This window comes from Cryptotermes secundus, unplaced genomic scaffold (genome assembly GCF_002891405.2).
Source record: "Cryptotermes secundus unplaced genomic scaffold, Csec_1.0 scaffold1066, whole genome shotgun sequence".
Classification (NCBI taxonomy): domain Eukaryota; kingdom Metazoa; phylum Arthropoda; class Insecta; order Blattodea; family Kalotermitidae; genus Cryptotermes; species Cryptotermes secundus.
Genome location: NW_019738984.1, coordinates 364,947 through 390,043, shown reverse-complemented (window position 1 = coordinate 390,043; position 25,097 = coordinate 364,947). Strand labels below are relative to the sequence as shown.

The 25,097-nt window shown below is 41.0% G+C and overlaps 1 protein-coding gene across 1 annotated transcript in view; it reads right to left on the bottom strand.

Annotated features, from left to right (window-relative positions):
• LOC111871548 (photoreceptor-specific nuclear receptor-like) overlaps positions 1 to 25,097 on the bottom strand; it is a 134,315-nt gene that overhangs the window by 84,676 nt on the left and 24,542 nt on the right. Inside the window, exons 2-3 of the mRNA XM_023864719.2 lie at positions 17,287 to 17,650; positions 11,204 to 11,307 (exon numbers count right to left, since the gene is read on the bottom strand). Of these exons, the coding sequence (XP_023720487.1) occupies positions 11,204 to 11,307; positions 17,287 to 17,650 (468 nt within the window). The remainder of the gene's footprint in view (positions 1 to 11,203; positions 11,308 to 17,286; positions 17,651 to 25,097) is intronic.

Here is a 25,097-nt window from a genome sequence, read left to right as displayed (position 1 = left end):
ATCTAAAACACCGTCTTTTTTATATTTCAGAACACAACGTTTCGAAGACTGGATTTGTCTCCGTCTTCAGGTAGAATCTATTTAGTTCGTCCCAATCCTAATACCTATCTCCGGAGACAGGGACTAGCTCTATCGTTTGGGTCCAACTGACTCTGTTTTACCTGAAGATGGAGAGAGAACCCATTTTCCGAAATGTTTTTTACATAAAGAGGACTGTGTTTTTAGATGGTGAATAATGTTCAGAAACATAATATTTGCACTAATGTACCATAGTCATAAACTTTTAGATGTTATTGATACTGTAAGTAGTTTTCATTTTCTGACGTTGGCGAAAGAATTAACCTAAACAATGGAGACGACTCACAGTCAGTTAAGCACCATACCATGGAGACGTGTGTAGAACTGGTGGCATAGTTAAAGGCAATGGTAACGTAGGTTGTAGACGGAGGTGAGTTAGCCCCACGACCACACAACTTTATGCGTAAGGAAACTGCGTCTAGCACACACTGAATGTGGGGCTGAGTGCACCCCACAGTCAGACTCTGCGCAGTTATGTGAAGGAGGAAAGTTTCTGTTGATGCTGGGAATCGAATAACCGTAGTCAAATCTGTAACACAGTCACTCTACTTGCTGAAATATATCGACTAGTATAATTAAGGAACGCATCAGACCTATCTACGTAAATATTTAGATTAAAAATTACCTCGTAATTATACGTGTATTTCACATACCCCACATATGAAGAAAAGAAGTGTACACTATAATAGAAATATTTTGAATTCTCTCCAACTATGTTTGTAAATACTACGAACTAAATCTATATTGCCTAACTAAATCTATGGTGTAGAGTCATTCATGAATTTTTGAACCGTGGCTTAGCTAGTCAGAAATTTTCTGTCTTTTAATGAACAAACGCACAGGATCAATAGGATATTCAGAACAGCCCGTCACTTGCCCTCATTCTGAACCAATTGAATCCCGTCTGCAGATTCTCGCTCTGTTTACTTAAGATACACTTCTATCCTCTTATCTACTCTAGGTTTTCCGAATGGTCTTTTCCCTTTAAAGATTTCCAGCGAAAAATTTGTATGCATTTCACTTCTGTCCCATGTGTGCTACATACTTCGCTCATTTAATTCTTGTTGATTTGATTGTCCTAATGATATTTTGTGAGGAATACAAATTGCAGCTAGAATAGCTCAGTCAGTATAGTGATTAAGCTACGGACTGGATTACCAAAGATTCGGGGTTCGATCAAGAGCAAACACAATAAAATTTGTTCTTCTCTACCTTGTCCGGGATAATTTGAAAGCCACCCACCCGCCTATCCAACGTTTTTCCTCTTGTTTTTCACGAGGAAAAAGCGGCCAGTTCCTGCAGCTCCACCTCCATCAAGCGCCAAGAGTAATTATGCTTGTAGCTTCATTTCTTATGCCTTCATGGCGTGGTGCTTAACTTAAACACACGGAGGAGTACAAGTTACGAAAGTATCATTACTCAGTTCTTTCCAGCCCCCCGTCTCTTCCTCCCTCCTAGATTCAAACATTCTCCAGAGCACCTTGTTCTGAATGTGCAAAGCAGTTCATTATTTTGAAAAGCACCACCGAAACGAAGCCTGCTTTACTGCAGAAGGGAAAATTTTATAACATTATCAAAGGTTCTCATGTCCTGAAATTAGGAGTAAATACATGCTTTGCGCCTAGCCACTGCACTTTGCCACCTCGGCCTGATGCCTCTGTTTACCTGAGTACTGGGCTGATCGGAACAGGGTGATGGCAGCAAACAAGTGGTGGTCAGAGTCACGGACATCTGCAGCGGTCAGCCAGGACATGAGGACACACAGAGTTCTGTCAGATACATACATCTCAGCATGATTTGCATTATTTTTTTTATTTTATTTTATTGCAGATGTATTGATAAAATAAAGGATTTTGTAAAATCTGAATTTGTTACAAAGCTGAATATTAAGAGTACAGTCTCCTGGCATGTGGCTCCGTTTAGTTTGGTACATAAGTGCCAATGTTTCGGAGGAACCTGCTAACTCAGTCTTCTGCTTATAAAGATTATCTTCCTCTGAAACATTGCTACTTAACGTAAGAACTACACAGCATCACGTCCCAGAATACCGCGAATTTACCTCAAGATTATATTTTATTGGCTACACCATTCGACACTGTTTAAGCTGCTTTGCGTGAACTACGTACAAACAGAGAACATTTGAGAATAAAATGTTGAGAAATGTCTAGATATCAGAGGCGCAGTATAATTATCCTGCAGGAAACAACATAACAAAGAACTTCACGATTTTATTCTTCGCCCATAATTGTAAGTGATTGAACTGACGCAAATTATGCAGGCGGAACATGTATAAGGCAAAGAGTAAAAAGGAAATTAATTCTGCAACCTATTAATATGAATATTTCATGGGAATGAACCATTTCGATTATACGGTTAAAAGGCAATATAGGAAGAAAATATTAAAATGATTCTTAAATAAATAAGGGTAAAAAGGATTTAGTTTTAAGTGGCTCTATGTAAAATATAATTATGGCTTTTGGTGTATATGGTAATGAACCTTCATTTTCCTTATTAAGATTAGAAAAGTGCAGTCTTTATGGAATGTAAAAAGTTTCCTCAATTATTGTTTGCATCTTCAAGTTCTTAATTCTTAGTGGAGTATAGGGTCCACATTTCATGATCGTCTAAAGTCATTTCTGTATTTACTTCGATCTATAGCCTACTTACATATTTTGAGAAAATTAAAGTATTCTTAGGAGGTCAGCATTCTCTCTGCCACTGTGTGTGTGTAGGCGTGTCTGTGAATAACCCCATTTTATTAAGTCTTAATTGGCTGAAATAATGTAGTTTTTTCAGCCTGGGTATACATATCTTGGCATCTGAGTCCATCTCAGCTGTGTTCTTTGTCAGCCTATGGATCTGTCTGTGTATTCCCTTATTGCTGCTAGGCAACGGCTCGGTAAACATATCCTCATGGCGTCATTTTCTATGCAGTCCGTACCGTATCAGGCGATTATTTCTTCCCAGAACTTTTCATTATCATTATATTGATATTGTTACTATACACACTCTTCATACAAATACCATGATTCGTACTGGTCACCATGATTACCGGATTTCGGTTGCTATGATAACGCCGATTCCACCTTACCAATTCATGCATTCACCATGTTGCTATTGCTGATTGCAGAAAACTAGAAGTTGTGAATTTGTTGTGGCCTGCACGTCCGTAACAACCGCGTGGAAATTCGTCAAATTGCGTTCTGCGGCTCTCGAGTTGAGACTTGCGAATATCCGGACAGACGGGCGGTCGGATAGAGGGCAGATATGGCTGCCTCTATCAGAGTTCGTTTCTTGCACCCAATGTACATAAAGCATATATAAGGAGCTGGAAATATAATTTTCAGCAGGCAAGAAATAAAATGGAATAATTTGTTAGTCAGTTAGTTGTTTAGTTAAAAAACCTTCTCTAGCTCTCAGCCATGTCATTCAGTTAAAAATTACGGACTTTTCAAAGAAATTCTGTGCCCCCAACTTCAGAATCTTACGTCACATCGTGATGGGCAATTTATGAAAGTTAGCCGCCGCAGAATTTTCAAATATTACATAGTGAGTGAGTGAGTGAATGAATAAGTCAGTCAGTCAGTCAGTCAGTCAGTCAGTCAGTCAGTCAGTTAGTTAGTTAGTTAGTTAGTTAGTTAGTTAGTTTAGTAGATTACATAACCTCGATGAGATCCGACACGTTTATTACTAGTTCTAGGTTTTCTGCAGGACTCTAGGACGAAATGTCACGGTCAGTGGGGCGCACTCCTGCTTCGTATTTTGTAGATCCTTGATTCAATTCTCGCCCCCGTTAACACTGTCCTTGCTGTTCGTTTCTCGGATTTCCTTATCTCCTCCAGACAAGTACTCGAAGAACAGCTTATAGTTAGGAGCTCTGTTCTGCATCCCTTCCCTTTCTTCATTCATACACCAATCCCATTCATCAGCTGTAATTATTTCTGCAGCTGGGAAAGCCTAGATAAATAGGCCTATTACATGAATAAACGAAGGATATGAAGGATTCAGTCATTACCTATTGTAAGTTACACAAGTTATGGCCGCGCCATAGGTCAAGCGGTTAGTCGCTGGCTTCCCACCGCGGCGGTCCGGGTTCGATCCTGGGTCTGGTCAAGTGGGATTTGTGGTGGACAAAGTGGTGCTGGGGCAGGTTTCTTCCGAGTACTTCGGCTTCCCCTGCCAATCTTCATTCCACCAATTTCACCACAGTCACCCTCACCTATCATCTGGGGCTGGTACAATAGACCAGAAATGGCCGCAGTACAAGGGACTTAGTCCCACCCACTAGCAATAAAAAAATATATACAAATTATTCTACTCTTGTGTTTACATAGTTCAGTCGGCACAGAGACGGGCTACGGGCTCGACAGTCCCGACAGGGGCAAAAATATTTCCTTTCTCCACAGAGTCAAGACCGGCGCTGGGGTCCACTCAACCTAGTATCCAATGGGTACCAGGGACTCGTTCCTCGGGAGTAGAACGGTCGAAGCGTGGAGCTGGCCACTCTCTTCCGTCTTCAGACACGGTTTCATCTATCTGCATATCTATATCTATATCTCTCTATGTATCTATCTACCTTTATTCCTGTTTCTCTTTCTTGGAGCATAGAACATCCGTGAAACGCTTCTTTTCACTTCAGTTTCTTAATCTGAGAGTCGGAAGGACTCCTTGGATGGGGTCAGCCCGTTCCAAGACATCTACCTAACATAAACGTAGAATAAACTAAGACAACCATACCTTGATTGGGATTCGAACCCACGATCACGGCGATCGAGCGAGCGAAGACATTTCATGCCTCAGACAGCGCGGGCTAAAGAAGATTGCGGGGAAAATTGATCAGCATAGAGAGATATCGGGCCGGGATTTGAACCAGTGAACTTCCGTGAACAAAGTAAGAGTTTTAACAGTTCTGCAGTGACGTTCAGTTTCCGCTAGAGACACTGAGGATTTTGTCTGTAATACCACTGCTCTGAAGTCTACAGAACGTCCTGTCCATAAGGTACTGGCTGCTGAAGCATAACATTACTTTCTGAACTTCAAACAGTGACCTACACCTCCTACATGCCAATATCTCTGTGTGAAGACAGAGAACAACGACCCTTTCGTAAACTAGCCTGTCATAAGGGGCGTCTAAAAGGAATAAATAAGAAGGCCAGGTCTTCGAGACTGGGGACTGGAACTGGGCTGACCATCGCTTCCCATAAGAAACAAATATCATGCGATCTGAGAAAGCAACAGCCGGACGGAAGACAGAAGGGCAAACGAACAAAAGACTGGAAAATACCGATTTATAGGACAGGGAACCTGGAAGAGCTTGGCATTGAATGGGGAAGAGTAGGAGAAATTTTGAAGAAGACCAGGGCCCACACAGGGCAGCAGAGCTAATGACATTACCCCTTCATTGTGAGAGATTTGACAAAGTCCATAACTGATAAACGTAGTAAGACTAGCTGAACATTGTAGTAAACAGCGGCCTATTTGTGGGAGAAAGCAAGGTTTTGTGAGCAATTAATATCCGCATGCTTACACGAATTGAATATGAACGAATGGCAATTTAAAATTACGTAAATTTCATTCATATGAATTCAGCGTATAAAAACTTGAACAACACAAGAGGATTGTCATCTTTAGAGTTGTGACACCATATGATCTGATGGAAAGGTTTGGAACAATCTGCTGTCTCAGTTGTGTACCTCTTTCTTTCCGCCGTCAAGACCCCAGGCCTCACAGGAACAGTACAGGTTTGTGTCAGAACCAGCGCGCCTTATCTTTCTTGTGATCACCTTTCCTTCTCTCGACTTTGACTGTAGTGTAGAGGATCAACAGGGCCGTCTCTGTGATCTAGTGGTCAGAGTTCCTGGCTACAGATCTAGATGTCCCGGGTTCGATTCCCGGCGCTACCAGATTTCCTGAGAAGTAGTGGGCCTGGAACGGGGTCCACTCAGCCTCGTGATTATAACTGAGGAACTAGGTCAAGGAAACAGTGACTCCGGTCTAAAAAACCGAAATTAACGTCCGTGGGGATTCGTTGCGCTGACTACGCGACACCACCTATCCGCAAAAATTGGCACTAACGTCATCGACAAGCGGTGGTCGCTCGGTCGGTAGAGTTCGCTTGCGGACTACAGGCCATTGGGTTTTTTTTATAGGATCGACAACATTCTGCATACATCAACTATTGTAGTAGCTCTTAGTTTCCTTTCAATTCTGTAACCGTATTTCAAAATTAGAATTCTTCATACCTTAGAAACGGATTTATTTTTTGTCAGTCTCTAATCATAACTGAACTTAGGTATACTTTGGGTTAGAAACCATCTTGGGAAAACAGCCTTCAAAACTTACTACTACGTAGGAGGATAATATTAAAATAGAATTGAAAACCGGACTGACCTGGCTTGGAATAGGATTCAGTTCCGGGATTAGTAGTTAGCAGTGTTGAAGCTTAGAGTTATGGCCTATAGAAAGAGATTTAATTTGTGCCTCTTGCTTATACCACAAAACGCTTTGTCCTTTCCAAATATCCACGGTACAGAGTGGCACATCATCCACAACAACAGGACACATTTGCCAGTATTTCTTATACAGGAAAAAGGGTATCACAAATATACGCTCTATAATTTAGTTTCTGGATTTGACGATTGAGGGATTATGGTTCGATTCCCGCAAGGGAAATAGATCTTTCTCTTTCCCACAGCATTCTGAGGATCTCGTGAAATTATCCGACCTCCCTCACTTTCGGTGTCGTGGAAGCTTGTGAAACCGACCAATGACCTCTTGATATTAACGACGCTAAAAATAATTGGAGCTATACCTCCAATCCCCAACGCGTGTTCACGGCGTGATATTGAATTAAGTACATGGAGAAATGTTATGAAGTGTAGTTTTCTTGCTAGTTTCAAAATCGTGGTTCAGGACGCATTTCAGTAGGAGCTCCGTAAGAGATTCCTAATGAAAATGCAGTGGTTAATTATTTTGTGTTAGAATTATTCTTCTTAATGAGGGCAAGTCAGAGATCCTAATCCGTCAAGCTGGAAGAAGAAGAAGAAGAAGAGTAATCCTAAGCCAAATAAATCAAAGATAAATACAATTATTTTATGGGTTTATTTTACATTATTTACGTCTAGTGCTTTCTGACTGCGCACATCCTAATTGGATTATCCACTTACAGTAAATTACTTTCAATTTAAAAGAACTTTTTATGAAAGACTTGCATGTAAACGCTTAATTTTGTGAAGATTTATTTAAGGTTGGTATCTGGAAGGAGAGTGAGAGACTGTAAATGAGAAAGTATCTGAACGAAATATATTATTTTAGTTCTAGAAGGGCGCCTCGCATGTACTGTGACATTTGAAGGACGTAGCCGATGCCGTGGCGACACTTAAGAATAATTTAGACGCGTCTAATTTAGTGCTTGTTATTTGGATATCTTATTTCTTATTTGACGATGCTGTCTGTATCGAGATCATATAGCGACATTAAAAAGTATTAATAAATATGGAGCAATTTGTGGAATAAGAATTTGATAGAGAACTGGTAGGAAACCTGAAATATTCGTAGAACATCTGCACCAGTTCCAATTTTCCCACAACAAATCTCACATGATTCGAGTCTGGATCGAAGCTGGGTCGCCGAAGTAGCCAATATTTTCTTGTTACATCTGTTAAAAGTAAGGCTACGTAGTAATTAGGTGCCAGATATACACGCAGTAGGCATTATATTTGAGTCGGTATTGCAGTGTCCACGTTTGCCGGAAACGCTAGTATCTCTTTGGGCATTTTATCTAGTTTTGTATAGTATAAATGTAGCTGCCTTTCCTGGACCTTCAAATTATTGAGATCAAATATATTTCAAGAAGATTGTTCTTATAGACAAACAGTGAACTCAGATAGAAATTTTTTCTAAATAATTTTCACGTTCCGAATTAAAGCATGGCGTTGATATCCGCTACGTATTCACAATGAAATTTTAGTGGCTATGTATTGTTTCCCAAGAAAATAATATCAAAGAATGTGTCGAAAATCTAACGGTTTACTTTTTTTTATTTAGACCCGTTCATTTAGCTTTCTAATTACTAGGATTTAATGTTTTAATTTTTGCATTTTTTCTTTAACAATTTCCATACTTAAATTATAAAGAGTAGTAGTTACATAGACACTGCTTTTACATAAAACTCTGAATGCACATTAAATAAATGAAAATATTTAATATAACCTGTCAACAAGTGGCAGAATAAGCTTCTTTTCGATAAGTGTCATAACAATTAGATGTGAGCTTAGAGGGGACATGGATATGATGGTTTGAAAGAGATATATCTCGTTCGTAATACTGAAATTATTAATTCCAATTTATAAAGTATTAGTTGTGCTCTTCTGATAAACAGGTTACAATATTTCCCCTATAATAAGTGCTGCAACACATGAATATTAAATTCACCAGAAACTTTTCTATGTACCTCAACTAAACCTTGCGCCATACCGGTATTCCTGATTATCCCTGCAATGTGTAAATTTAATATCAGAATAAAGAGACTCGGATATTTCGCATAAAGTTTAGAATAATAAATAAAACTTTTCATGAAAGTGGAGAATCAATCTATGTAGACGAAAGTTTGCCTAAATTACTGGGATCGTTATTAGTCTTGTGAAATATGATCAGGCGTTCCTGTGCTAAACACCATGCCACGAAGGCGTATAAGGAATATGAAGGGAAGGATCCATTAATTTTCAGTGTCTGTACTTGATGAGGGGACAGATAAATTTATTGCTTTGTCGTCCTTAGCTGAAGAACTAGGATAGCGCTTTCGGTATAGCGACTGGCTGCGGGCTGGACAACCAATTGGTCCCGGTGGAGCAAGAATTTTCACTTCTCCATGTCGTTCAGAACTGCTCAGGTTTCCACCCAAACGCCTATACAATGGGTACAGCGGACTCTTTCCCTGGGGTAAAGCGACAGGGGCTTGAAGCTGAGTACTCTCATCCAGCTAATGCCGAGGTCAAGAAAATATGTAGGTCTATACATCCTCTTCCCCATACGCCTTCATGGCTTGTGCTTAATTTTCAAGCACAGAGTCAAATTTACCTTTTTGCCTTTTATACCACGTTAACTGACATGGAAGAACATCACATTATCTACTAGATAAGAAGACACTGAAGCCCTTGATTTGTTCTTGATATAATTATGAAAAAAGATCGTAAACCAGGGAAAGAAAATTGTCTTTTCGTTCTTACCCAATCAGTAAAGTATCAAGGATCTTATACAGCACAAATAAGTCCAGAAAGTCTCACCTCTCTTAAAAAAGTAATCATTTGAAGATGTTTGATCGAAAGGGTTCGTCTAAAGCTAAAGCTCCAACAATTTTTCTCCTGTTATTTACCGAAAGTTGGCACTAACTTCGCCGACAAGCGGCGGTAGCTCGGTCAGTATAGTTCGCTTGCGAACTAAAACTATGGAGTTTTGTTGTTCATTATTTAACGTCGCTGTAGAATTGTATTCTGGAATTGCTCGTTTGAATCTTGGCCATGAGACTGGCTATGCTGACAGGAATTTCTTTCCTCAGTCTCTCCAATCAAATTGCAGGACAGAAGAGCGAACAGGACATAATTCCTTCCTTCCCATTTCTTCATTCAGTGATCTTGCTATTCGACGCTATGTAACATAGGTACTTCAGCGTTCAAAGTGACAAAATACACGTGAGGACCGAAAGTTTAGAAAGGGCTGTATAAATCATTAAGTCTTTCGGGATGCATTACCGTGATCCATTCAAGTGAAGGAGAGATACTTGTTTTCTTATTTTCCACGACTATAACTTATCTGGAGTTGGACAAGTTTCTTTTTTGTAAGTTCTGAGGTTTTCACGGCGATGACAATGAAGAAAGTCGTCTTCTGGGTTTAGGCACCGTGTATTCTTCGTTTCGGCCGACGTTTCGGAGGAACGTAGCGCCTCCGTCTTCAGAGCAGTTGAATGGCTTGGAATGCGGAGAGCAGTAGCTGTAGTAATAGGATGTGAAAGTCGCTGCTTATATATGAAGTAGGCACCCCTTGCCTGCTTTCCGAATTCCAAGCCATTCAACTGCTCAGAAGATGGAGGCGCTACGTTCCTCCGAAACGTCGGCCGAAACGAAGAATACACGGTGCCTAAACCCAGAAGACGACTTTCTTCAAGTTTCTTTTTTCATTGTGAGAATAATGCAGACGCAGTGTAAAGCTGATAATTTAATTAAAACTGTCGTAAATATTAAGCATGCCTGATTTTTTATTTAAATTTTCTTCATTGTTGCTAACACTCTGATTATATTTTTTTTTTACTTTATACTTTTTCGTAATTTCATCAAACTATTATGTTTAGGAAAGTCTCCCCAGTTCCCACATCAGGTAAACACTGGTACGATGATTAATATTAGAAGCGTAACAGAAATTGTATAAATTATTTATTTGTTTTTATCTAATTTATTAAACCATGCTTTAGCAAATTTATACAGGCCTACCAACAGCTAATTACACAAAGCATGCTGGAATATTTATGAATTGCGTTACACACGATTGCGGTCACTGATATCTTGCTTACAGAACACTATCGCAGCTTTGACTAAAGATACTGAGGAAGATCAGCAAACCACTCAGCCAGTAGAAAGAAATCTTCGGCCGAGAAAAACAAAATTCGGAACGTCATGGACATTAGGCGGAGTCTTCAATCACTACATAGTGAATTACTTAAGAATATATGGAGCTTCACCTTCACTCCATTTTTAACTTCCATAGTTTGAAGTTTGGTAACAGGAGAACGCTTTTCTTTCTCTTAACCTGGTAAATGGAACCCTGATTTAAAAGTAATTTTACTTGTAAGCAATTAAAATTAAATATTAATCAACTCGTTCCATGCTTAGATTTGAAGCAGAAACATATTAATTTGTGCTATATTTTCATATCAATTTTTTAATTTAATTAGTAAGAATCTGCAGATGCTCAGCTTAGTATGTTAAGAGATGGCAGAAATTTTTTTTCGCTCCTACGCAGATGAAATGGACATAGTGAAAAGCGGGCCGATTTAAAAAAAAACAATGCCTCTCTCTCGTTGCATGGAAAGTGTTAAAATGGCAGGTTACAAGATATAAAGCTGTGATCTTACCGTCTTTATTCATGCCCATCTGTAGGCACTTCTTGAGGCGACAGGCCTGACACTGGTTCCTGTGCGCCTTGTCCACAATACAGCGCCCCGTGCCGGCCTGGCATCTAAGGACAGCAACAAACCAGACGTTCAGTAACATGTACCTCGGATATGTCCAACAGATTACCAAGTTCCCTGTATGAATGTGTGCCGATGAGAGAATCAGTTGGCGATTGGACGAGTGAGAGAATGATTGACTGAACAGCTCAATTGATCGGCTGTATGTATAGGCCTCCGTAACAGATCGAATGGGTAGAACTAGGGGGCTGTGGAATATATAGGCTTAAGCGATCGACTGAATAAACATAAATAATTGAGCGAGAATGAGACAGAATTGAGCGAGTGAATGAGCGATAGAGCAGTCGCAAAATGTAAGATAAAGCTATCCACGTAAGAGGACGTGGAGGTCCATAGGTTTGTGAGACGTCAAGGTCCCAACTTTTTCTAGACAGTCGACTCATAGTTGGCGGTGAGGTTGTCAGTCTTTCGCACAGGCAGCCTTTTAGCCCCTGGAAGATTCCTGGTACTTATTTCTCTTATAGGCTGAGTTGGATCCAGGACCATGCCGTGTTGGAAGTGTTAGGCCAATTGAAAAATTCATTGACCTCATTGGGAATCGACCCCACGATCTTCCGGCTTGTAGCATGGTGCCTAAACAAACTACGCTATCGCGTGGCCCGACTGTGCAAGCGTGTGAAGCATTAAGCTAGCGGGTGTAAGATTGATCAATTGTGTGAGCGATTGAAAGAGTGATTGTGCTTGTAAGTGGCTGTATGCATACACACTAAAGCTAAATAATAAGTGTGTGGGTGAGTGAGGGTTTGGGCAAGTGATTAAGTAAATCAGAGATTGAGCAAATGAATGAGAGAGGGAAAGTGAATGGCTTGCTCGAGTGAGCTACTGAATTTGCTCGTGACTGAGAGCTAGCCGAGTGAGTTGGCAAGCGAATATCTGAGCTACTGAGCAGGTAGTTGAGCAATTTATTAAGCGGCTGAATGAATAATTAAACATGAGTGACTGAGTTGATGAGTATGCAATTGAGAGAATGAGTCAGTGAGCGAGTGAGTGAGAGATTGAGCGAGTGATTGAATCTATCACCGATTGAGAAAGAAAATGATGAGTGTAGTCAGCGAATGAGGAAGTGAGTGATTGTGAGAGGGTGACAGAATATATGAATTAGCAAGCGATTGAAGAAGTCAGCGATTAAGAAAGCGAGTGACATAGAACAAACCAGTGAGTGTACATTCTATGAAATGGTCCTAGCTGACAATTCATATGAAATTAAGGTCATCTTGCTGTGTCGAGAACTTGTTATAGTTTCGTGAGGGGGTGAAATGAACCGAAACCCCTTGAGGATTTCTCCCAAATCCCAAGTTGGCGGAATTCATCTGCGGGTACGATTGGTTTTGGTCGAGTGCTTGCTGGGATTGAATGCTTTTGTAGGGAGCTTGGTTTGGCGTCCAAGGCGGGATCTGACTGGTCAGGAGGGGGATGATTCATGACACGTACTGAGCCAAGTAAACCGGATTATGAAAGAGTCCCTATGTCCCTTCCCCACTCCGGAGGAATTAGTGCCCGATTAAATCCATCTGATAGCCCAATAGCTTCCCTTTACAAGTTCAAGTATAACAGTTACGCTGAAGGGGAGGAGGAGGGAGGGTCAGAACTAATTGATTTGGGTTCTACCACGTGCGTACACGATATGCTACTTGAAGTGATAACCGTGCTTTATCCAACTTCTGTCATGGGCGTAAGGGATTGGCCTTAACGTTCTGCTACGCAGTTGTGCCTACTGACATGAGAAACCTTTTATTTCGATAGGCAACAGTTGATAGCTGTTAAGATAATTAACCTAACTAACTCCCTGATGTGTATGTATTGACCGTCTTCTAGTGCACACAATCTCACTTGTAACTTCACTACATGTTTCGGCATCACTGTGCCATCCTCAGGTGTGTTATTTACATTAAAATATTGCACTGCTCGTGATCATGTGTCGTTTATAAAATGATTTAAAATGTATATTCGTCATGTACTATAATAAAATTTATATATTAAAATTTGTTAAGATTTGTCATCTTATGCCTCGTATTTCAAACTCGCGTACTATATCAATGTTCCTCTATGGGAGTCGTTCTTCCTATATTTTGTGTACACTGCGTCTTGTGATGTGTCCTTCTTTTGTGGCTGCGTGCGTGAGATAAGTGTGCATTAGAAGACGGTCGATAAATACACATCATGGACGTGAATCAGTGCAACAGGACGCTAAAATACAACATTACTAACTAACTCCGTTCAACAGAGATCTTCTGTAATATATATAGTCATTCAGTGAAGAAAATCCCGGCATTTCGTTGTACTCGAAAGATCACTGTCATGAAAATTACTAGTTTTCTGGGATCCGATACCGTATAGTATGATAGATCCTTGCCTATTTTTCGGAGTAACATGTAGCCTCCAACTTAACCTCACTTAATGGCGCCAGGAACTATCTACAAGGCCACTAGACGCCACACCTCAGAATAATGCAATCCACATATTCAGCGCTGTTGTAACTTCAAATCTTATGATCATTGCCATGTTCAGAAAAGCTCAGCACTCATCTTTGTCCTGAGCTACAAGAACTCAATCCTCTTGGTACCACTTCATTTTTACACGCTAAGATACATTTTAATATTATCCTCTTATCTATGTGTAGGTCTTTCAAGTTGTTCCTTCCCTTTGGGTTTTGGGACTAAAGTTTTGTATTTCTTTGAGACGGGCTGATCCCCCATTCAAGAAGTCATATAAACTCTCTGTAAGTTTCGTAGTTCCAGAATAATTCTGAATGGGAACAGGTCAGAAACCCTAATCCGTCAAAGGAAGAAGTCTAAGGTCCACTACATATATATGTTGGCCATGTGGCCACAGACGTACATGAAGCATGCATTAACGAGCTCTTTGAGCGTGAGCTGTACAGCTACGTAGGCTATTACTCTCCAGTTTATTTGAAAATATTGACAGTTATTTCTTATTTAACAATAATAGGTTAGGAAGGCGGTCATCAAAGAAGCACTTCTAGCCTAATTGGATGTAACTTTTCCAGTATTTGCTGGGAGGGCCCTAGGAATACCACTGGAAGCTTCAATCAAAATAGCTGGTTTTCGAGCGGATATTTGAACCCTGGACCTCCTGAAGACGGAGAACGAATGCCACTCACTCGATCTCAACGTTACGCAAGAGGGACACTGCTTCAAGCAGCTAAGCCTGTTCCTCTTAGTATTGATGCTATTACAAATAACAGATAAAAATGTAATGTTATGAGGCTTGATGAACGGACAACACAAGATAAGTTTATAGGACCTGGTAAGTACAACATATTCTGTCAGTATCGAAACTATATAGCTTCGTATATAAGATGATTAAGGAATGCGGTGAAGTTGGTGGATTGAGAATCAATTTTATTTGATGCTTCTTTACTCATAATTACAAATAAGTCAAAAACTTTTACTATACTACACAATCTACAAAGAACTACAGCGTCTTAACATATTCGTTGCTTGGGAGCGGCTTCTAACAATTGGGATTCTGTCAACTGTTTCCACGCTCAAAGTTTCTTGTTCTCTGGCCCCACTATTCCAGCTTTCAGATGTCATGTCACAATACTATTTGGAAGAAATCCAGTCTTAAAATTTAACCCTTTAAAGGCCTTCTACTACCTGTGCCATTTTCTTTGGCCTTAATTCACTGCGTTAAGGGACTGTATTGATTGCTTGCTTTCAATTCTCAAAATGAACAATTGCTATACACCTAAGCTGCATTAACGTGAGTGTCTCCATAACGGCTATGACTGTGTTCTCTTTGACGTCATAACTGTACTTTTAAATATTATTTTTATGCATTTCAGGCTGCAATAAATTAATAATTTATGCTTCAAGAACTGTCAACTTATGGTTATGGATCTCCTACCCTCAACGTTAATATTGTGACCAGCTTGTGGTAACATCACATAGAAAAAACAAACGTCCTGTTAAACTTCAAGTTGATGAGTAAGTAAAAGTAAGTAAAGGTACCCCTGTAACAGGCCGTGGAGGACAATAGGGTTGTGAGATGTTGAGGTTCCCACATTTTCTAGACAATCGGTTCATAGATTTGTCAGCCTTACCCGTCGGCCACCCTTTAACCCCAGGAATATTCGGGGTACTCATTTCAATTAGAAGCTGAGTCGACCCCAGGCCCATAGTGCGGCTGGAAGGATTAGGTAAATTGAAAAAAATCCACCTCATCGGGATTCGATCCCGCTACCTTCCGGCTTGTAGCATAGTGCCTCAACAAACTACGCTACCGCGTGCGGAGTAGATAAGCTTACTGCATTCTATTCAAAATTCAAAGATTAACGGACCATAACCGGGAAATTCAACAAGTGGTTAGACATTTCTATCAGCCCCATACAGGAGCTGAAGAAAGGGACTTTATTTTCTTGCAATACGAGGCCTATCGCAGCGTGACTCTTGGTCTGTTGCCTTGAGAGAAGATATCAACGAAGTGTTGAGAATATTTTTAGCTCCTCGAAATAAGTTACAAGGAGGATGGAAGCGATTAAATAATATTAACCTTATGAATCGTATGTTTTACCAGATAATAAGGTAAAGTTGCCCCTGTGTTTAACTAATTAAGCACTAAACCATGAAGACGTATTGGGGGGTGTATATATATAACCACGTTTTCTTGAACTCGGCACAAGTTGGAGATGAGTGGTCAGCTTCACGCCCAAGCCGCTTTACTCCCCAGGGAAAAGCCCCTGTTACCCACTGACTAGGAGGCTGTGTGGGCCCCAGAGCCAGTCTGGATGACATGGAGGAGTGAAAATATATGACCCTTCGGTCGACCAGCCCATGGAAAATTGCTATACCGATTGCGCTATTCCATATTATGTAATATTTGCGGTCTTCAGGGCTGTGACTATGAAGAGAGCAGTCTTCTGGGATATGACGCCGTGCAGATATTGTGTTAACCGACGTTAAGAGACTGATGTCTGATAGCACCTGCTCACGATGATTCCTTGCTAGCGGATTTTCTTCTTTTTTCTTCTACCCTGAAGCTGGAGGCGATACGTTCCTCCGAAACGTCGGTTAACACAACATCTACACTCCGTCACATCGCAGAAGACTGCTTTCTTCATATCCCGTATTAATCTGATTATGCCAAGGTAATAATGTGAGCGGGTCACGTGGCATGCGGCCTAAGCAAAGGAGTTGAGAAACAGATACTCTATTATAGTCAGAAAACCTGAAGGCAAAGACGGCTTGGTAGACCTAGAATATTGGTGCTAGAATATTTATTAGTGAAACAGGATGTTTGAAAATGTAGACTGGATTTCTATGCCTCATGAGAGGATTCAGTGACTGGTCGTTGCGAAGGAGCTGCTGAAAGTGAGTTTCCATAAAAGATGGCCCATTTCTTTGTTAGCAGAGCAACTATTAAATTTCCAATCAACTTACTGCACCTTAAAGCAACAGTTCTCAATCTGTGTGTCGTGGGACACTGCTGTGCCGAGAGCATTTGCAAATTTATCTCTAGGTTTTGTGGAGAAGAATCATTATATGAAATTCTACATATAAGAAAAAATTTCAAAATCAGTATCTCTTTAATTAAAGATATTTTTATATAGCAGATAACATTATTTAAAAATATTTTTACTTGTATTATAAATTTATTTCAGTATTGTAACTCAAGAAACTTTTCAAGCTCGACGCCCTGTTCACCCGAAGAATGAAATGATAGGATGCATAGGCATACTTGGAAGGATTAATACGAGTATTAAAATGCACTGCTATGGGCTGGATTCATCTGGCTTTGGATAGAGAATAGTCTAAGTTTCTTTTGACTGGAGGCTTCTCGAAAAGGAACCATTTGCACGGAGTTAGATTCTAATTCAAGTGAAGAAAGTATGAACGTCCCAAGTATGCCACAGTCCCGAAAATGTTGAGAACCGCTGCCTTACAGCAAAGAAGTGAGTGAACCACTCAGTTAGCCTACCCCACACGCTACGAGGATGCAGTTACCTGTAGTAAAGTTTCCTCCGGACGCTTCGCTTGAAGAAACCGCTACAGCCGTTGCACGCAAGGATGCCGTAGTGTTTCCCCGAGCTTGTGTCTCCACATACGACGCACGTCAAACCTAGCGACGCCTTATTCTTGGAGGCTGTGGGCGGCGATGCCGGACAAGAGACATGTCCGTGACCAGACCCCAGCAGGAAGGAGTGTGGCGGTGGTGGGGGCGTCCGATTTACCTGGACGATCGTCTGTTGTGCTGACGGTGGACACGGCGGTCCCAGGCACAGTGCCAAGGGATGGGGACTCGAAGACGCCGCTGGGGAGTAGCACTCCCGAGGTGGCACTGGCGAAGGCACGGTCCTAGACGCAGCCTCTGGAACAGGTTAACGGGACTGTTTATTAGCATGACAGTTCTGACATGCGACCCGCTAAGTGTTTCTATCAAAGATAGGCCTAAACAACACGCCTTGAAATCATGAGGGTGGGGGCGGTGAACTAACCGCGACTTCCGGGCCTTAGCACTACTCGGAGCTATGTAGTCATATCCACGCACAGTTAGGATTTATCCCTTGGAAATAGACTTTTGTACTTTTTGGATGGAGGGCTGGGTGGTCGTAAAGGAGAGTATTCACGCATGGAAGCCTTGGCGTAAGAAAAATACCCTATTCTAACAAAACTCGAATTTAGGCCATTTATTCCCGATGCAAATTAAAAAAGTATAGGTAAAATTATAGTTATCCATGTGCTTTACTAATTAAGCAGTATGCCGTTGAGACGTATGGCGGAGCAGATATATATACCCACGTTTTCTTGACCTCGGCACTGTCTATAGGTGAGTGGTCAGCCAACGTCCAGGCCGCTATACCCCCGGGGAAAGAGCCCCCGATATTCATTGAATAGGAGGCTGGGTGGGTCCCAGAGCCGGTCTAGACCACATGGAGGAGTGAAAATTCTTGACCCTACCGGAACTAGAAATGCGACCCCGTGGTCATCCAACTCGTAGTCAGTCGCTGTACCGACTACGCTATCCCGGCTCTAAAATGTATAAGTCTATGTCAGATCATCAGTGTGTATAATTAATTACCATGCCGCGGAAACTTATGGGAGAGTGAAAGTATAATTCCACCATCCTTGACTTCGGCACTAGATGGAGATGAGTAACCAGCTTCGTGTTGTGACCGCTTTAACACCGGAGAAAGAGCACATTGTAATGAAGCTGGCTGGGTCTTATAGCCGGATTGGACACTGCGGAGAAGAGGAATATCTCTTGACCCTGCCAGGAATCGAACCCTTCCCTTACAGCGAACAGTCCGTCGCTATACTAACTGAACTATCCAGGCCCCACTGATTCCCTAACTAGTCACTGTTATAGACAAAGGGTCATAATGTTTTTCCAAATTTGAGCTTAAATTATATTTTTATTTTAACAAAACAAATCAACTGTAGAGATATTAGACAACAGAAGGCTAAAGCCCAATTTATGTTTCCGTTGTGCTTTGTTATACCATACGTCTATAGAAAACCCTTTTACGTAAAAGTTAAGCTTTGCGGACAGTGACTACATTTCATACAAAATGTCAGTGTTGTTAAACAAAAGTAATTCTTTCCAATTAATTCCCGTTTATTCTTATATTCTGAATGAAATGTGGTTTAACATTCTAAAGCAATGTGTATCGCTTGCTCTAACGACGAGAATTCTGCATTTGAACTACATAATATATTTTGTGCTCGGTGTGTTTCTTAGGATGATTAGCGATTATTTCCCTTTAACCGGCCATTCTTTGTCAAGGAAACATCGTTCTTATACGTGATGTAAACACCAAATTCTTAAATGTTCCTCGGTTGAATTCGATACCTCAGAGAATTAAACTAGGCTGAAATATGGGCAACAATTAATTAGACCTATAATGCAAAGTTCGATTTATATTTAAAAGAAATGAGGTGGGTAGGTCACAAATGGGAAAGAAGAGGAATGCGTATAGGATATTGATGAGAAAACCAGAAGGAAAGAGACCACTGGGAAGACCAAGGCGTAGGTGAGTGGACAATATTAAACTGGATCTTAGAGAGATAGGATGGGATGATATGGATTGGACGATCTGGCTCAGGGTAGGGAACAGTCAATGACTCTTGTGAACACGGTAATGAACCTTCGGGTTCCATGAAATGCTGGCAAATTCTTGAGCAGCTGCAGATTTGGCTTCTTCTCAAAAAGGGCTCAGCTCCAAAAGTAAGTAAGTAATTTTAAAGAAAACTTTATGAGTATAAAATTTATGGAAATAAATTAATTTACAAAATGTACCTATCAGGGACACAAGGTTGAGAAGAAACTTTGTATACCCTGTTCTAGAGATGCACTTTCGATCTCGTACGCTCAACTCTCAACTGCTGCTCATTTATAACAAAAATATATATTACCAATACAATCTGAAGACTCGTTTAGGCTTATGCTATATTTTTCATGTGACACACAGGTTATTTATTAATTCGTTTAGCATAATAATAGCTACAACATAACCTTACTTAAAACCAGCAGTGTCAAGATTGTGTTTTAACGTGCCATCTGGTGTTCCGAATAAACCCCCATCTATAATACGAAAAGAATATCCATGGGCACTAGTCACAAACATGCAGAAGGGATACACCCAGACTCGCCTTCTAACATAATGGCATGCATAAAGCATCCCCCAGATCTGCTCCCCTGTCTGGTTAGTTGCATAGGTTAAATCTCCTACTTTCCTCCTCAGAAAATGGCTGTTCCTTCTCTCTTTCTCTTCTCGATGTACCGCCATTCCACTGGTAGCACTTTAGCTTCATTGGGGGGTGTCAATAGAGTTAGGACTCGCGTTAGAACGCTCGGCTGCTGCTTCTGCTGTTGCCTTGACTGGTCCTTCACTATGAAGCTAGGAGAGGCATGGACTAACCTTCTACATCCTTCTTTCCTTCCCCTACCTCACCCCATGCATCGCTTTATTTGCGGTACATGTGCCAAGATTGGAGGGCAATCGAAAATTAATTATCCCCAATGGGGTCCCAGAGCTGCCATTTAATCAAGCCGGAAAGGGGTCGCCCTCTTCCTATATACCCTCTTCCAAGAGTATTCTACTTCTCTGTCTTTCCCTATTGGTTTTAGGGGTAAGTGAAAGAGGGAGGGTAGAACGAACGGTGTTACGCGGTAATAGATATGCTAATGAAATTTCGCAAATTGCTCCTTCCCTATGCGTATATCTGCAGAGTCGCAGCTTGTTTCTGCTGGATGCTAGCGCCACCTCTCACCCTCCCATTCCGAACATCCTCTCCCTTTAAAACACACACATATATACACGTACACCCCATACCTCTCTCAACTTCTCATCCCCTCCTTACAAAATTTTTTCCTGCTGAGGGTATACTACAAGCAATCCCTTTAAATCTACCATCATTCCTGCCACCCCACCTCCGTTTCTGCCTCCCTAACACCCCTAAAATCCCCACACCTTAAAAAAACTCCAGCCTCTGTAGGTTGCTCCACATCCTAACACGAAGCATAAAAATACGAACAAACACTGTGGATGCTACTAAATTTTCCTTACGTGTGCTGTTTCCTGCTATCGTTACCTCTGTGGAAATCCTCGTCCCACCCCCCTTTTCACCCCTGGAGAACTAAACAACCAAGCGGCTTAAGGGAGCAAAACACACGCATGGGGGGCAGGTTACATGAATAATGTGAGTCTGCAACCTGGATCCGTGGCAGTGAAAGGAAAGGAAGAAGGTTTAGCGAAATATACACAAGTGGGAGTTCGTGTTATTTCACTAAACCAAGCTGAATCTCTATTATATGCTACATAGACAGACCCCTAAGTTAATTAGTCTATCTCTGCTAATAGCCTCTCTACCCATGAAACATATTTTGTGAACTGTACTTATTATTTCCCTCCAAAACTAAAAGTGGTTTAAATATAATATTAACAGAGTACTTCGCGAAATAACCTGCAGGAGAGATGGAAATGCTTTTGTTCTTACTGTTAATATCACATTGTTTTCTTTATAATATATTCCTACCACATTCGGTCAAATTTTTTTAAAGCAGGTGTTTTGCAGTGATCACAAATTTTTCTCATGTAGAGAAGTAAAATTCTACTGGCATTACTATTTAAATGTTAATAATTATATTTAATATATTGTTTGTGTTTAAAACAATCTTCTTATATTTCGGGCCTACCATACTTACGGATATGAACCTACAAAATATTGTTTACCCGTTAAAATTGCCCCGTCAATTATCAACAAATATTTTCAGGTTTACACGAGAGCAATCTATCGCTTTGTGGCTCTCTGGGTTGTGACACCGTATGTCTGTAGTGTATGTTCGGTGAATACTGACGTTTCGTAGAAACATGCTGTCTCCATTTTTAGGGTCGAAACGACTTCGAGCCTGAACAAAGATATAGCATATTCCTCCGAAACCTTTGTCACGGTGTCACAACGCAGAATATCACAAACTGGCACACTATCAAGAAACTGTACGTAGAGGAACATATGACGTAATTCCACCGAATTTACTTTCGTCTTAATCGCAAACAAATGCGGGCTTTACCACATGGAGCAAATTCCTTCTCAGCTACCCAGGAAATTCCCCACCTTTCACGGAACGTAAAATTTATTGCCACATGAACAACAGATTGGCATTCGACCTCCTCCTCAACCAGATTAATTTAGTCTACATGATTTTTTATTGCTTGTGGGATGGGACTAAGTCCCTTGTACTGCGGCCACTTCTGGCCTATTATACCAGCCCCAGATGATAGGTGAGAGTGATTGTGGAGCAACTGATGGAATGAAGATTGGCAGGGGAAACCGAGGTACTAGGAAGAAAACCTGCCCTAACGCCACTTTGTCCACCACAAATCCCACTTGACCAGACACGGGATCGAACTTTGGCCGCCGCGGTGGGAAGCCAGCCACTAACCGCTTGAGCTGTGGCGCGGCCTTAGTCTACATGATCATATTATACTTCTTCAAGATCGATTTAATATTATCATCTCACATGTGCCTCCTCTTCAGGTTGATTGTTTCCATTCTGATTCTATTTTTGTATGGATTTCTCGTCTCCCTCGTGCTTGTCACTTTTCCCACCCATCAAATGTTATTCGATTTCATCGAACTGATAACATTTGATGAACTTCCTCGTTGTGTTATTGGCCCCAACTTCCTTTTAGTTCCCTCCCATTCTATTCAAGTCTCAGTACTTCCTTCTCACACTTTCGACGTATGTTCATCAGCTAGCACGAGGAACTAGGAGCTATCACATTAAGAAAGCAAGTAAAGTTAGGTTAATTTGTAATGTATGTACCACCTATAGTACCAGTATGTTTGTGCACTTTCTTCTGTTCATAACAACATTACATTGAGAGCCTGAGTGGCTTAGTCAGTGAATTGCCTGGTTATGGAATGATCCCCGTCATGATCATGGCATTTTTTGCTAGATGTAACGTTGATTACTGCTCAAGAGACATCAGTCCCGCATTCACGCGGAGTAAAGTCGGCCACAGCGAGACGCTGGCCATTTATTTTCTTCTAGCAATTGATATTATAATGTACCCAGCTATACTTCCACATGCCCTATACAAATTATAGGGATGTTCTTATTTCCAGGAGAAAACTGAACTAAACATGCCTTAGACTGCCAGGTAGCCGTGACTGGCCCTTGTATGATTAGCTACTGAAATTTGTGTGATAATTCTGATCACTTCTCATAAAATGAAAATAAATATTAATACTCAGATAACAGTATTTGGGGATATGATGCTGCGTAGTTTGGTAAACATGTGATATAATTTGGGATGAACCTACTGCCTCTACCTTCATGCAGAAGCATTAAATCTACCATGACGACGGAAGCAAGAGTCACTGCCCATAAGACTGAGGACAGTTTTAAATGTTGATACTTCTCTTCCAAACTATACATGGCGGCATCTGCTTGAAGACTGTAATATTAATAATCACTTCCGTGAGACATCAAAACTCAAATATTAATGTTCTTACAAATAAAATAACTGATCCATTGGATGAATTACTATTTCATCTATAATAGATCGAAGCATTTGAGTAAATGGGGGCATGCGATAGCGTAGTTGGTTGAGGCACTCTGCTACAAGCCGGAAGGTCACGGGTTCTAATTGAGCCTTGGGATCGACTCAGTCTCTAACAGAAATGAGTACCAGGAATTTTCCTGGGGGTAAAGGCTGGCCGGTGCATAAGATTGACAACCTCACCGCCAACTTTGAGTCGATTATCTAGAAAATGTGGGAGCCTCGACGTCTCACAAACCTACGGGTCTCCAAGGTCTGTTATAGGGATAGTTTTACTTGTTACCTCTTTTAATTGAATGCTTTGGGTACTCTCAAAGGGGATATATGTGAAGATGAAAGAGTGTCGTTAAGTAAAGTCGAACTACGTAAGATTTGAGATCGTCACAGCTGTAACTATGAATGTGAAGATGGACAGTCATCAGACGTGAAAAGCCGTGTAATCTTGCACTAGTCTACTGACGGTTTGTTCTTGATCATCGGAGTAGAGGGGTGAAGTCAAACTAAATCAACCCAGTGGCAGATTTACCTTTGAAGATAACAGCTTGCATAGTCAGCGCTCCGAAAAAGTCAGACCTCACATAGATTTACCTTTACTTCAGTACGACTTGGATTCAGATGTGCACGAACAGACAGACTGCACCAAATGATGTGTGTTGAAGGCCCCCCCCCTTTTATTGACTTGTTTCTTTCCGGAAGAGGAAGCACGTACTGCAGTCCACTAGCAGGGTGCCTGGCCGCAGCCATTAACAACGTTACACACCACGAGTGCAATCAAGTTAGCCGTGGCTGTCAGCAACAATCACAATGGCACTCGCCTCCACTTGTTAGTGACAGGTCACTGGACACCAGAGGGTGAATCCCAGGGATTTCAAACATGGGACTGGCTGTATCTTCGCGTGAGAGCTCTGAGGTACGCACTACTAGCTGTGACTGTGAACATTAGTGACTTTTAGGGTGTGACAGAATGTAAACAGATGAATTGTTACCGACGTTTCGAAGGAATATTCTGCCCATCTTTAGGATGGAAAGGTAACAGTTGTCTTCTCTACACTTCTACCCTGAGGATGGAGGCACAAAATACCTCCGAAACGTCGAAATCAGTACACCATTCTACACGGTAGCAGGAAGCAGGCCTAGATTTCACAAAAATTTGCCTAAGTTAATGTGGTTGTAACAGTCAAAATTTATTTAAAAAATTGTCGAAGAACCTCAAGCTAAACGGACGAAGTGTAACGCCTATGTATGAATATTCTGATCGTTCCTTAAGTCAATCAACATCGCAGTTTTAATTGAAGTTTTTGTCATAACCAAAAGTAGCACTCGGATATGAATATTAACAATACATAAGCAAGGATTATGAAGACTCCGAATGGGGCATACTTCAAGGTATACCAAATATCCCAGAATTAATTTCGGGATTGACAGAGCACACAAGAAATCTGAGTAACTGTAACCATAACGCATTCAGCATTCGAAATAAGTAGTCCCTGAATAGAAATACCCACACACCACCTTGTTCGATGTCACAGACTAAAAATAATATTTAAAGGGTTCTGAGCGAAGTAGGATCTGAGTCTCATTATTTCAGTACAGAGACATAAATTCTACTGAGTAATGTACGAGTAGGCCGGTCACGGTAACCGAGCGGTATAAGGCATGAACTGCCTTCACTTGCTCAGAGATTTGGGTCGTGGGTTCGAATCCCACAAAAGGCATGAATGTTTGGTATGTGTATTTGTTTTTTCTGTG